This window comes from Corvus hawaiiensis, chromosome 4 (genome assembly GCF_020740725.1).
Source record: "Corvus hawaiiensis isolate bCorHaw1 chromosome 4, bCorHaw1.pri.cur, whole genome shotgun sequence".
In the NCBI taxonomy this organism is placed as follows: Eukaryota; Metazoa; Chordata; class Aves; order Passeriformes; family Corvidae; genus Corvus; species Corvus hawaiiensis.
In genome coordinates this window covers 27,552,817-27,567,828 of record NC_063216.1, presented here as the reverse complement: position 1 = coordinate 27,567,828, position 15,012 = coordinate 27,552,817, and the positions used below count along the sequence as shown (strand labels likewise).

The 15,012-nt window shown below is 41.8% G+C and overlaps 1 protein-coding gene across 18 annotated transcripts in view; it reads left to right on the top strand.

Annotated features, from left to right (window-relative positions):
- RBFOX2 (RNA binding fox-1 homolog 2) overlaps nucleotides 1–15,012 on the top strand; it is a 166,768-nt gene that overhangs the window by 140,556 nt on the left and 11,200 nt on the right. For 13 of the 18 annotated variants that reach the window (XR_007203118.1, XR_007203119.1, XM_048301036.1 and 10 more), the window contains 5 exons: nucleotides 4,087–4,179; nucleotides 6,932–6,992; nucleotides 9,358–9,411; nucleotides 9,546–9,638; nucleotides 10,772–10,904. Coding sequence is in view for 15 of the 18 variants with exons in the window: in XM_048301036.1 (XP_048156993.1) it covers nucleotides 4,087–4,179; nucleotides 6,932–6,992; nucleotides 9,358–9,411; nucleotides 9,546–9,638; nucleotides 10,772–10,904 (434 nt within the window). In the remaining 3 variants the exon portion in view is untranslated. Of the gene's footprint in view, nucleotides 1–4,086; nucleotides 4,180–6,931; nucleotides 6,993–9,357; nucleotides 9,412–9,545; nucleotides 9,639–10,771; nucleotides 10,905–14,466; nucleotides 14,525–15,012 lie in introns of all 18 variants that reach the window. The other 5 variants (XR_007203120.1, XM_048301045.1, XM_048301046.1 and 2 more) reach the window with 2 other exon arrangements.

Sequence of the window (15,012 nt, the reverse complement as noted above, 5' to 3'; positions counted from 1 at the left end):
GTTGGCCATTGTTTTCAGACTTCTAAAAGTTTATTATGAAAATAAGGGGGGGGAAAAAAAAAAGAAAAAACTTGGTTAGAAACAAGGACAGCAGCAGATGACAGCAAGGCTGTTGCCAGCTGCGTGCTCCAGTGGTACAAGGCAAAGACGCTGCTGCTGAGGTGACTGGTCTAAACTCCATGACAAATGAAGGGTTAACAATGCATGGATTTCAAGGGGCTCTGTTTAGTTTTCTTTGGTTTTATTTTTTTTTTTTTTTACTTTATTTTATTTTTGTTGTTGTTTTTTGTTTAATTTCTGTGTTCTGGCCACACCCAGGAGAACCGTCTGGTTTTGATTTCTCCCTTTACGGTTACATGGTAAATTTTCTTTCTCATTCTTCAGAGATGGAAACGTTCAAGTACTATATATATATATATATATATACATTTATTATTTTTTTTCACTGGCTCATCATGTTGCTTGTTATTTATTGCAGAATCTGAGGCCAGACTAAAAGGGTGGCAGTTACTCGGTCTCTTCAGGCCATTTCAGTAAACCTTTGGGTGATAAGGGGTTAGTCTGGTACTGCAAATTACTCACTAGTCCTAAAAATGTTTGTTGGAATTTAGTGTTCGCTGGGTTAAACTTATTTTCTGCATGGGAGAAGGTCGTGGCAGTTGCTGGTGGGGAGGAATTGTTGAAAATTTCAGCCTTGTTACTATAACAGCATTATTAAACTCAAACTATGTGTATAATCTAAATTTTAGAAACGCTAAGTATTTTTTCATCCAGGATCTTCCCTTCCTCTGACTCCATGCCTATTACTATGGAGCAATCCAGTACCTGCTATAAAGCTAAGCTAGTAAATGTTGGATACCTGCCACATCTTTTTTTTTCTTGCTTTGTTTCTTTTTTTTCTTTCAAGGTCAAGACAACCTTGGTGAGGGAAAACTGAGAACTGTTTGTTGCATAGGTACTTAGGTACAAATTAATTCCTATTCTTTACAGGTCATCTGTGAGAAGGAATAAAAAAATCTATGTATGTTCTTTTTTCTCTCCCACATCAAAAATGTGTATATATATATAATTGCTAGTTTTGAAACTTAGAAATAACAAAAATGTCGAGTGTGGCTCACCTGTTTTTCCTGATGAAAATTTGAATGTCTAAGAGATGCATTAATATGACAAACCAAGAGGACACAAATACTAACTGCCATAGTCAATTATGTAAAACATTAATTCAGCATTGACATTAAATGGTTCTCAACAAAGAGTTGCACAAGCTAAAGGCTGATCTGTCAATAAAATATGGTTAATTAGTTATGTTGTTCTGAATCAGATTAATTCTGGTTTAATTCACATTGTTAATGATACTCATATAGTCTGCATGCGGATTCTATGCTACCTTGAGTTAACTTAATAAAAATACTGAAAATTCCTCCTCAATTTAAAGATATTTAATGATAATGTATTTTTTTAAAATCCCATACAGACCTCACTAATTGCAAACAGATGTGGATTAAAATAGTCTTAGTTTGGTTCTAGCCTGCACAGATTAATGTCTAAAAAATTACTTTCCATCTGCACTCCAGCTTTCAGTTCACATCCATCACCGAAAACATAAATTTCATTCGGTCTCCACAGGCTTGTCTAGAACAAACAGAAATTTTAATGTAAAAAGAGAAGAGGGAAATAGAGATTCCTGTTGCGGTCCTTACCTCCCCTCCTCCCCCAACCTTTAAAAGATGCTTTTTTCCCATTATACAGAACCAGAGGGAAAGGTGTTGTTCTATTTCTCAAGCTTACCTTTCTCTGTAGGGGCTCTTTGAAGCAGACACAATACCCTATTCCTTCCTAATCAGCTTTGCTATTACACCCCCTGCACCCCCCCTTCGTTCTCTGCAACATATTTGAGAGTTACATGCAGTTGGGCTGTTTTATTAGCCCCTATGTCTTGTAGCTCTGATCTTAATTCATTTAAACAGGGAACTTCTATGCTGTTCTGAAAAAAACATCAGTTTGTTATTTATATAGCTCTTTATTTATAGCTGGAGAAATGAAATTATCTGAAGCTTTAGATTATTGGGTTGGAGCCCGAAGGAGCGCTTTCGTTGATCTCAGCATTGCAGCACTTGGCAAAGACCCTTTATTATTGCTTTTTATGGGGGAGAAAGAAAAAAGTAAACGCCTCCCCCACAAAAAAAACCCCAAAAACCAAAAAAACCCAAAAAACAAACCAACCACCACCCTGCATTTTACAAATTTGCAAGAGTTTTGTGCTGGAAACCTAGCTGTGGATGATAAAGGCCAGCTTGTCAAATGGCTTGGGCTGTTTTAAGATTAGTATTGTAAAGACCTTTAAAAAGCGCTTAAAGAATAATGGCTTGCTTGTGTCTCATTGCTGACAATGCTTAGAAGTCAAGATGCTATCTGTTTTTTGGGCTGTCCAGTCTAAATACATATTGACCCCAAGGTGCATGAAGGAGGTTGCCTGGCTAGCATGCCCCCTTCCCTGACAGGCATAGCTGTAGTTCACTCTCATCACCTCACTCTTCAATTAATATCGGGAGGGAGCTTCCATTGCATCAAATGTAAGCTTTGTTGTTCTGCTCCTGAGGGTACTGGAGCCAGTGGAGATTACTCTCTGTACATTAAAGCAGTATTTGCTTTATACCAAGCCACAGGAGCCAGTTATTGCTGTTGTTGAGATACCGTAAAAGCAGAATTCAACAACGCTTTTTGTTTGGGTCCACTCTCTCTAATGGCATGAAGAGTATCTCATCACAGTTGTCTATATTAAGATGCCATTTGTTCCTAGTTAAAATCCTAATTCACTTTGTCACGTTGGCTCTCTCTTAATGTCGGTGCACTCGTCTCTGTGGAAGGAAGCATGGTCTCTTACCCTGCCCTGTTACACCACTGCATGAGCTGGCAGCAGCATGAGCGTGTGTAGGACAGGCATGTGTTGCTTGTGCCTTCATGGATGTGGTAAATCTGAATTTGTCTAACTAAAGTGACATTTTGGCAGTCCTTGAGCCTTTGTGGTTGCTCCAAGCAGGGCATGTCAGTTTTTTTGGAAATTCCATGGTCTAACTAGGCAAAGATCCGTTGCTCTCCACAGCACAGAGGTTGCCATCTCAGAACAAAGCCAAGTAAGACGGGTAGCAGGACGGAAGGGGGAGGTAGCAGCGGGTCAGCAGTGTCAGACAAAACCTGCCATGACAAATGAATCAGTATTTAGGTGTTAAGATTTACAGTCAAGTCCATCAGAGTACTCAGAGATAAGAATACTTTGCAACTACAGTATGTGATAGTCTTAAATCTTCACATTAAATATGCTTATTTTATGGTGCCACCTAGAAGCCCTGCTTGCTTTCAGGGCCCCGTGTATCACTGGGGAAGTTTCAGGCTTAGGAGTAGACATGAGCTGTGCCCTGAAGAGCTTACAAGGGATGCTTTACAAAGAGCCCTTCCTCTCAACAGTGTTCTAAGGTAGGTAATTATTATTGTCTCCATTCCACAGGTGGGAAAAGCAAGGTTCAGTGTTTGATTTGCCCAAAGCTTCGCAGAATTCCTGGTGCCAGGCATGAACTCAGATCGCTGCTCGCTCTCGTAGCAATTTCTCAAGAGAACAAAGTGCTGCTCAGTGTTGATGTCGTGTCCTGTGTCTGGGGTCGGCAGGGGCCCTACAAAATTTGTGTGTTCATTAGCAGAGGGGAGAGAAGCCCCACTTGGGCATGCCCAGCTTGCCTATGTCAGAGCAGGGTTTAGTGTTTTTAAACAAAAAACCAAACCAAAACAAAATGAAAAATTGTCTCGAGTAACTTTGTACTTCTTTTTTGGTCTGGCCTCAATTGCTTTTATGTTTTCTTTTTTTTAAATTACTCTTATTATTCTTATTATGATTACCGTTCCTTTTTTATTGATTTTAATTTCTTTCATTTATGAAACATGCATGAACCAACAATGTGACTCTAGGAGGTTATTGCTGAGTTGTGCTGATGTCGATTTCATACTGTGATATTTTTTCTCTATTTACCTAGAGATCAGTATTTCAATATATAACGATGTGCATGTTTTCCCCCCTTCTCCCGCTGCATGCAGGGATTCGGGTTCGTAACTTTCGAGAATAGTGCTGATGCAGACAGGGCCAGGGAGAAATTACACGGCACCGTGGTAGAGGGCCGTAAAATCGAGGTGCATGTCTTCAGTAATTCAATTTCTTCTTTATATTTATTCTTTTGATTTCTTTTTGTGTCTTGCCTCACTTATTTCACATTTGGATCCCAGTCTCGTGTGTGCGTGTGTGTTTGTGTCTGTGTCCTTCACCTCCCTGCACTGAAATGTATAGAAGTTTACACCCTTTACAGAATATTTTTATTGTTGTTTGGGGTATTATTTTTTCCTTTTCTTTCTTCTTTCATTAAGTTTTATTCCCACCCACTCCAAATTTTTGCCCTTCTGCTGTCTTGATTTTTCCTTTGCTTCAGTTTGCGAGGCTCCGATTTCCTGTTACCAGGCCTGAACAAAACTAACTGAAAGAGTACTGTCCAACTTCTAACTCTGTGTCCAAAAAAGAAAGCAGGGGGCCAGCCAGTATCCTCTCTTTCCTCTGAGGCCAGTTCTCCTCCATGCAAGTGTGAGATGATGCCTGTGGGAGGGGTGGGGACACATGGGGCAGCAGCCCTGAGTGGGCTGTGCTGTACGACACTGCTGGTTTCTTGACCTGCTCATGGTCAAGAATGGGTTTGGTGAAAGCTAACCATAAAAGTTTGCTTGCTCTCGCCGCCGGGGAGGGAAGGGCTAATGTTGGCTGGCCAACATGACCGTATGTTGGGCATGCCTGGTATCGACCAGTTTGGTGTTCCACTGCGTTGAAGGCTAACTGGCATCATCCCTCTCTCCTTCTTTCTTAAAAAAACCAAAAAACAAACACAAACCAAAAAGTACAAATATTGAAACAAAAAAGCCGCCGTTTTTGAGTAAGATGTCTGCATATTTTGCTTTTTTTTTTCCTGTTTTGTTTTGTTTTTTTTTTTTATTTCCCTTTCCGATGGTTTAGCGTTTAGGGCCCTTCACTTGACTCACTCTTTCCATGGTAACTATACACAATGCTGGCGATGGTACGAGTTGGCGGTAAGTGAAACAAAAGTGCTAGAGAAGAAGCTTTTTCTTTTTTTTTTTTTAAATTTTTCTTAAAATTACAAAAAAAAAATTAAGAAAGAAAAAATCCATCTGCCATCTCACATTAACACTACGAAATGTGATTTGACTTGTTGTCCCCACCCACCTCCTTCCCCTTCTCCCCCTTTTATTTTCAATGCTGTTGAGTAATGCCGCCTGGACTTTGGATGTACATATTGTTTTGTAGCAGTCTGAGCTGTTTGATTACTGACTTCATGGTGATTTCCCCTTGCACATCTTACTCAGAGTTACTGAACTCCAGTTTGGCTGGTTTTTATTAATGCACCCATTTCCTCTTCTCTCTCTCCTGCCCCTTCTTTCTGCTGCTCTTTCTATCTGAGACCTGTTTGTAGCTGTTACTGTTTGTTTTCTCTCTTTTTCTTTCTGCCCCCTCCCCAGTTTATTTCTTTACTAAGTTAAATGCAGCTGTTGGTCTCTTTGCTGACTGGTGGTTTCTGATCGGTTCTGGCAATTTTTCCTTTAAGTGCTTGTGTTGCACTTTGCTGTAGCAGCTGATTTCAGGCACTTGCTCCATCTAATGATTGTCTGTGAGACCCTAGCCCCTCACTCCTCCCCTCCCCACCCTCTGAATCAATTGTGGTGTGTTTTTTTTCTTTCTTTTTTTTTATCTGTGTGTGTTTAACTGCATGCTCTCAGTCTCATCATTGTTGTTTCCCATTCTTTCTTTTTAAATGTGTAATATTTCTATTGTTTTGGGTCTGAAACAAGAGTAAAATGTAGCTCTGGACTCGCCACCCTGTGTACGCTCACCATCCATACATCTCAAGGGCCCAAGGCAGCTTCTATTTTTGTGTCCATTTTTTTTTTCTTTTCACCCTGGCCTCCATTCCCATTTGGCATGGGTTTTGATAAATTATTGATGATACATAAAGGCTTCACCCTCCTTGCAAGAGTTTTGAGGCTGACATGGGGCTGCAGTAACTTGGCTTCCAAACTAGTCCATCTTTTCTTTATCAGCACCATCTCTGCGGTAACACCCCACTTGCTTGAGCAGTCAAACCGCTTGGAACTATGCAGAGCTCTGTAAAGAGGGTGGAGGGCACAGTAACCCCCCAAATGATCCAGGTCTGCTGCTATGTATTCTTTTTGTTCCATGAGATTTGTGACAAGGAAAAAATAATCTGGAAAAAGATTTGAAAATGGTGGGTGTAAATCAGTGAAGGTAGACCATCTAAACAGTTGGTGACGCTCCAGAGATTTTCTCAAGCCTTGGGAGTTCAAATCTAATGCTGAGGGTCTCCAGGCTACCTTTTTCTACCCAAAAGTGTCCTGGCGGTGACCTGCTGGGCCCCAGTTCCAGTGGTGAGCTTGAGAAACAAGTCAGCTTGTGCATCACCTGGTTCAATTCCCCTGCCCTGGGCTGCAGAAATTATTCCTGCCTCTTGAACAGAACCTGGACAAAGCATCTAGGGTTTGCCCTTTTGATCAGAGCTGTAAATAATCCTCTGCCTAGGGATGGCAGGGTGGTGGAGAATCTGCACTTTACTCTTGTTGGCCTTTTGTTTAATGCATAATTTTAAAATGCCACGTTTAGCTGTAACTTTTATAATTAAATGGCAACTGTTAAAAGTAATTTAAAGATTACATTCATGTAAAATTAGCTGTTTAATTTTTTTTTGCTCAGAGAAGTATAGTGTGTATATGTGTGTGTGTGTGTGTGTGTGGTATCTGAGAGCTTTTCACCATTTTCCCTAACGTCCTGTGCTTCCTTCCCTCTCCTCCCCCTCCCCTTTCTTACTTTTAGGTTAACAATGCCACTGCGAGAGTGATGACCAATAAGAAGATGGTCACACCTTATGCAAATGGTAAGAGAGACAGTTTGTACTAATGATGAGCTGAAACGTTTGAAGAAAGATAAAAGGGAAAAGTCATGACCTCTCCTCAGGACCGAAAGAAACCAACAAAACCCCACAAACTCTTAATTTATACCATTATCCAATATAACCCTAAAGTGTTTGTGGAGAATTACCATTTTCCAGATGGAGAAGTGGGAACAGAGAGAGGTAGGGACATGCCCAATGTGGCCAATGTGGGTAAAGATGCCAAGGACCAGCGGGTTGCCTGCGCTACTACTGCAAGCTGATGCTGTATGGTGGGATGTGCAGTACTCCTGTGTCTCACTGCCATCGCGTGGATACCTAAATATGAATGCAGAAGCATAACTTAAGATGTGCGATTAGCTTAATAACTTAAGGTATCTCAGTTTAGGTTTTCTCTGTAAAAGTACAGCTGTCCCCAAGCAACCACCAGAACAGAGCCTTTGCGCTGCTCGTTAGCTTGCATTTTGTTTCAGACTGCGCCCGTGTTCAGTCATTTCCCAGTGAACCTAAACAGAGAAAGACCAAGTTGTTTGGGTAGTGAAGAATCCTGTTTCATTGGGATATCTTGGCAGTTCTCTGTGCAGTCGTTTTACTTCATAGGCATATATAGCATAGAAAGTCATTCTCCCAGCAGAACTGAATGCTGCTTTGATAAAGACTCTGAATCTGAGTCATTGTCCTGAAACAGGCAGCAAAGTTCTTCTTGGTCTGAAAATATTCCCAAACAGTTTCATCAAGGCAGGAAGCTGCATACAGGTAGTTGCTAGTGTTAGAATCTGTTTTGATTACAAAGTAAGACTCCAAACTCAGAAGATAAAATTTCTTTATGTTGCTCTGCTGCCAACTTACTGAGGGGCCCCCTGCAAATAAATATTACTTTGGGTACAGAGCTGGGGAAACAGGGCCAAGCAAAAGGCCTGGGATTCTGGGTCACAGTACCCAGAAGGAACTAGGAGATTTTGTAACAAAAGGCAGTGCATCCATGGTATATTGTCCTGAAAACAAGGGCACAAAATGTCATGCATGGGACTGTTTGGTAACGAAACTTGGCTTACCTGTTTAAGTGATAACGTACAAGAGTATTTTGCTTTTGCAGCCAGCAGTTTAAAGCCAGCCTTAAAGCTATGCAAAGGAATTTAGTATTAGACCAGGCTTAAGGTGTACTGGCAAGTGTGGTTGTACAACTGTTGTTAAATTTGAGAGTTCATAGTCCTCTTGTTGCCAACACTGGAGTATTTTGCCATCAAGGTGAGCAGTGCAGCAGCAGTGTGCCTGTACTTGTAGAGGGAGCCTGTGCTGCATCTGTCAGTGATACTCTGCCAACAGGTGAAGGGGTGGTGTTGACCATCTGCAGTTCACAGAGTTGTTCTTATGGCTTCTAGAGTGCTTAGAGGTGTTAAAAGTTCAGCAAGTGCACCAGGGCTCCAAGGCAGGGGAAGCATATGGATTTATTTAAATAAAAATGCCTCTGTGATTGCTAGCTGAACAGCTGAGACCTTTCCTGAAAGGAATGCTTTGCGGAAGCCAACCCAGATCACATTGTTAGCTTTATACTTCTTTTCTCCCCCGTTAGAGAGATGGAGGGGGAAGAGACAGATAGGTTTCTAGATGTGACTGGAAATACGTACCAACTCATACCCATACTTCTTTAAGCCCTATTCTCTTGTAGGTTTTATCTTGATGATTTGCAGTTCTTGCCAATTATTCACATTATATTGAAATCATTTCTCTGTGAAGGCTTTCACCTGAAAAGCAGCATAAAGAAGGCAAGAAATACTAAAATAACAGTGAGGAGAAAATGTGAGATGAATAGAATGATTTGGTTTTATGAACTATAGTTGTGTAATGCAGTTAATGAAGAAGTTCAGACACTGTTGCTTTTTAGCAGATCTCTAGCAGACAAGACAGAAGGATTCAAAGCTATAAATTGACTTGCCTGAAATGACAGTCTGGGCCGGTGGCTTTATAGAGGGCTTGGATCTGCAGTGTTCCCAGTGAAAGTAGGGAGGAGCTGGCAGCAAGGCTCCTGCAGGGAATGCCAGGTCGCATGGTGCTCATGGCGAATATGCATATAAGGTAGTTGGCATTCCCACAGCAGTGCCTCTGCCCGCTGCGGATCAGCTGATGTTTTGCTGTTCCCTCCAATACAGCGACCTGGACCTAGAGCTTGACATTAGGAAAAGGCAGTTGGCCTCCATCTACACCAAGGGGGATTGAGGCGAAGCAGAAATTGGAAAGAGCTGTGCATGTGAAGCTGGGGCGCATGCAAGAGACCATTCCCCCTACCCACGCTGCCCATTCCTTCTCTTGGTGTAGATTTTGGCATTCACTGCAGTCTTTGTTGTTTCAGGTTGGAAGTTGAGTCCTGTGGTTGGAGCGGTGTACGGCCCTGAGTTATATGCAGGTAGAGCTTAAGTAGACACTTCCACTTCTGCCATTTAACTGCAGTGGTGTTTGTTTATGTTCTTAATCTGCTGTTTCTTTATAACCTTTTTACGGTTTTGTTTTTGTTTTTTATTCTTTCGAAAATTAAATTAGCGTCCAGCTTTCAAGCAGATGTCTCGCTGGGCAATGACGCCGCAGTGCCCCTGTCAGGAAGGGGGGGTATTAACACTTACATTCCTTTAATCAGTAAGTAGCCCCCAATGGCCCCTGTATTGTTCCTGTGCTTGAGTTAACAATGACCTTTTACCCTTCTTCTCTCCAGTCTGTATAATATATACTTGAAAGGATGGGTCTTGCTGGGAATGAGTTTACCTTGAGCTACAGTATAGTGTGCAGTTGCTGTAACTTGTTCATCTGCAGTGTCTTGCTGTACTGCCAAATGGGTCCTTCTGAATGACAAGGAGGCTGCAGAACAAGGGGAGGGTGTGTGTGAGGAATAGGCCATTCCCTTGCTCCCCTCCCTCTTTTGAAATCGAAGAAACCAAATGGACAAATCCCTAAAGTACATATTATACAAGCTGCTAAACCATGGGTCTGCAGGGCCCCTAGTGGCATGCACCTGGATGCACGCTGGGTTGGGTTTGTGCCCTGGGACTCGTTCCCTCTCAGCATCTGTTCTCTCAGTATCTGTTTATGACATGTTTGCAGATGCCTCTGAGGTTTTACAAAGTTTCATCATGAGCCAGTTTACTTCAGTTTAAAGCATAATAATACAGGCATCGCTACATGTGGTGCCAGTTACTGGTCACGCTTGTTAAATGAAGGTGGGCTCTCAGTAAACTGGCACTTTATGGGAAATTGCTGCTGCTGTTATATGGGCTATCTTGTCTTTCAGGCTTTAAAATGAACATACAGAGGATTGGGTGGCAAAGAGTGGGAGGGGAAAGGAGGGAAGAGACTGATGTAAGTTGGTTGACTTTAAGGGCCTCTTGACAAATTATTTTAAAGAGCCTCTGCAGTTTTGGAAGAACTGCGTGCTGTATTGATAGTAACTCCCCGCGCTTCTCAGACTCTAACCAGACTGCATGGCGGTGTCGAAAGGTGGGGGGATTTGAGCCCTGTTTGGGGTGGGTAAGGCATGCCAAAACATTAACCTCTTGCATGCCAAACCTCTCTGCAACCCTTCTCCCCCCAAAGGCCATGGTGTAGAAGGAAGTATGTATGGGATGCTTGCTGGGTTATGAGCATGTCCCTCTGCAGGATTGACGCCAAATGTCCCACCGCTGTGGAGCTATTGTGTCACTTTGTTTGAAGCAGGTGGTTGTTCTCTGGCTCGGAGCTTGTATCCTTTTCACCTTCCACCTTGTCTGTCTTCACAGTTCCAGGCTTCCCCTATCCAACTGCAGCCACCACAGCCGCCGCATTTCGGGGCGCCCATCTGAGGGGCCGAGGAAGGACAGTGTATGGGGCAGTGCGGGCAGTACCTCCCACAGCCATCCCTGCCTACCCAGGGTAAGCACTGGTCACAAGAGCAGAGTGCTCTGCACAACTGTGTCAAATAGCTAATCGGTTAACAACAAAACCCTAAAATTGTCTGGATGGTGAGAGTCAAGATCATGCTAGTGCCAGAGCATTCTGCACACAATGGCATCCAGTGGGGGCAAATCTAAATTTTTCAGTGTTAAGTTTTCAACTGAAGCAATTTTCAGTACTGCAACAGCTTAAAGTGCTGATGGGTTCCTTCTCATAATTTCTCAATTTGTCTATATATGGTATTGGTCATCCATTGAGCCAATATGTTATAGTGCTGCTGAGAAGGACACAAAGAGAAGATCTAAAATTCCTGAAAAGGTTCTCCTCTTTGCACTCCATTTGTGTTTTCATATTCAGGAATGACGAATATTATCCATTACCTTCATGCCTCACCATCTGGCAGTAGGACACAGAAGAGCCAGTTACCCACAATGGATTTGCTTTCTTTGTTGGAGACGGTTTAAAAAGGTTTAAAACAAAGATTAATCAAGTCCATTAATTTAAAGCTGGGAGTGTTTGGGATGTAGAGAGAATGATAATGCAATGAAGCAATGGCAAATGTGTGGCCTTAGCATTCTTTGCCCTCAGATTTTCACTTAATGCAGTGCAATAGATGCTGTTACAAAGGAGTATTCCACTGTTTAAAAGTAGAGGGAACTAGGTCTGTATGTGAGTTTTGTTTTGGGTTTTTGTTGGTTTGTTTAAATATGATGGAACTACAGATAAATCAGCAAATCCCTTCCAAACTGTCTTTTTTTTTTTGTTTGTTTTGTTTCTGATTTTGAGGATGCTTTAATCATATTGTCTCTGGAGTTCTACTTGCCGTATTTTCCAGGCAATGTTCTCAGAAAGAACAGGAGTAGAAACGAATCCTCCAACACAGAGATGTGAACTGACCCTTCTTTTCCTTTACACTAAGCCCAAAAGGGAAGAAAAAAATCATAAATCTTTTATTAAAAAGGAAAGTGGAATCCATACACATCAGTGCAGGGAGCTGGCCTGATATGTGCTGGATAAGCTTACAATACCTTCTGTAGCAGATTAAGTGATGAGAGCTACTGTGGCCCTTTTAGAGTCCAGTCTGATATTTAAAGTAGAGCTCAAGGAAGCAAGCTGCAGTGGTCATGTATCTGTCTAGCTTTGCTCTTTGGCAAATCTGGCAGTGTTTGTATTTAATTCACCAGAAGACTTAAAATGAAACCTCTTGTCTGAACATTGGTCTTCTGAACAGAGTGTTTCTTCCAGGTTTTCAGATCCACCTTTTTGCCACCACTCCTAGTTTACATTCTCTATCCTCTAACCATAGCCTCTGACCTACAACTTGTTTGTCTGTTATTCTAAAAATGGCCCAGTCCAATTTTACTGGGGAGTGCTTCGCAATGAAACAAAGCAGCAGAGCTGAGCTAAGTGCTGCTGTCTAACAGAATATGAAATATTTGCACCAGCGAGGGGGAATGTGCTCTTCATCCCTGAGAGTAACAGCTGGAGCATTCCTAGGCAGAGGCTGTCACCAGTGGGGCACTGGGAGGGCCTGTCTTTGATGTAAATCCAGCCTGAGTCCCATGTAAAAGGTTTATTTTCATTTGGAATATGGGCCAGGCTCCAATCATTAGCCCTTCCAAATACTGTCTCATGTCTGTGTTTACTGATACTACACTGAATTGTTCTGACCCTGCTGACTGATCCCATGTCTTCATGGGCAGCATACTACCTAGTAAACATTTACAGGGCACCAGTAAGCAAGGCAGATTCACAGAGGCCCAGAACTGTCCCTAGTCCCAAGCACTGGGATGTAAATAACTACTACTGGTGGTTTTTGTCATCATAGTCAGAGTCCCTGCAAGATACTTTTGTAGAACGAATTTGATTCCTAGTGGAATAATACAAAATGTACTATTCAATTCCATGTTGCAGTAACCTGTAGGACAGCCACCACTCCGTGTGGGTACTGTTGACCTCCATGGGGTCAGGGACAGGCACACGTTCCTGACACCTTACCCTCCATCGGTTACTTTCTTCCTGGCCAGTGGAAAGATGGAACCATAAGATCAGTCAGCAACATGAGTGACCAAGACATAGTGAGTAATGCGGAAGAGGACAGTAAAGTAAGCTGCAGGTTAACTCAAACCTGATAGAAGGAATTGATTTTCACAAACTTCAGCGGTGTGTAAGTTACAAAACTTAATGGTATCACTGCATTTGAGACCTTAGCAGAATTAAAAAAATACAGAATGTAGATTAATAAAAGTTCGCTGGTATTGCCATACTGGATCAGACCTGAGTGCCATCCAGGTTAGAGTAAGTTTTGACAGTGTCAAGTGCTAAACCAGAGGAAGGTGCAAGAAATCATAGGTCTTAATAGTTCTAATATTTATTTCAAGAACTCAAGATTTGCTAATGCATATGTGGAATGCCCATAGTTATGTATGGCTATGGATGTTTATCCAGGGAAGGTTTTTGATACCTCAGAAAGCAATTGCTTAGACTGTTGGAGGTGATGTTAGATAGTCACCTAAACCTGACTTCAAATACTAATGCAACCTTCAGTTTATAACTGAGGTGCCACTTGGTAGAAATAAGGAGACATTATAGCCTCTGATATGTAGCACAAGTAAAAACTGTACTGGAATATTGCCCTGATTTGTAGCAGCCACGCTTTTAAAATGAGAATGCTGACAAATAACACTTCAGACCAAAAGCTGTAAGAATCTAGACAGTCTGAAGAAAACTCACCTACTGTAAAACTCTCAAAGTTAAGTAAGCTTGATACATTTCATTTCTCAAACTACAGGTTAGTCATTGACTTGTGCATGGTCATTAAATACCTATATGAAGAGTAGACTTGCCATGGTAAAGAATAATTTAGTCTGACAGTGTAAATATATGCAAGATTCAATGATTTGAAGCCAAAGTAGATGGAAGACTAGGTGTGAGAAGCAGAGAGGTTTGAGGGTTTGAAGTGTTTTTTTCATTCCTTTTACAACACAGTCAGCTGTTGGTACACCTAAATGATGTGCTGGCTACTTTACAAAACCTGCCTATTTCTTTCTCCCTTGGATGTGTTTTAGCTCAGCTAGTAGGCTTTTTACAGGTGACACTAAGATTTGATGGGCTGCCGGGCTGCTATATACTTCTGGTCAGGCTACATAACTGGAATGTGGTTCTCAGATGAAGGAATTCTCTCAGTTTTTGCTAGCATTAAGAATCATGAATATGGATATTCTACCACATGAATAAACCTTGCTAAGTTTCAGCCCTGGGAGTTGGTGTCAGTCAAGTCCTAACTAAAGGAGAGATGGAAGATTCACATGTGTTTGGATGTTTGGATCCAGGAAGTCTTACTCTTACCTGTTACTAGTGTTCCTTGCAGTTTTCTCTGGAGAGCTGATGCTAGCATCTGTTGCTGACAGAAATAGTGGCCTGATCCAATGTGGTAATGCTTATGTTCATCCAACTGATTGTGTTTGGAATAACTGTTAAAACTGCTAACCTGTTCATAAACCAAGTCACTTCCTCTGTCGTGCGTTTGCCTTTCCTGCAGGAGCAGGTGGAGTATCACTGCTAAAACACTCCTGGTCCTAGATAGAGAACCCAGCAATGTAAGTCACTGCCCCAGGAGCCAAACTCTTTGTTATGTGGTTGTAAAAATTTAGCTTCAACAAACATGATCTTATGGCCTGCTTCTCCCTGCTGAAGTGGCTCCCCTCTTCCTCTAACAAGGGTCTCTATCTTCATACCTGCTCCCAGCGCTCTTGGAGACTACAGTAACTTTGTCCATTGGGAATGGAGTGTACTTTTCCTGGGGAAGGCAGCAAGACTAAATTATTCAAGCAGTAGCTAACACTGCAAGATTTTTTTTTTAATTTTTTTTTTTTTTTTTTTTTTTTTTTTAGTAATAGCATGCAGAATTTTGGCAAGATCTGCTGGGCTTTTTTTGTGTGTGTGTGCCTTACAATAGGTGGGTATCTGAGGGTGGCAGGCTCTTCGCAGCATTTCACATTCCATCTGATGAGTAAAAATGATAGTCAAAAGAATAGCTGGTGTTCCATACCTTCTTTTTCCTTAATTTTATGGGTAAGTCATGCAC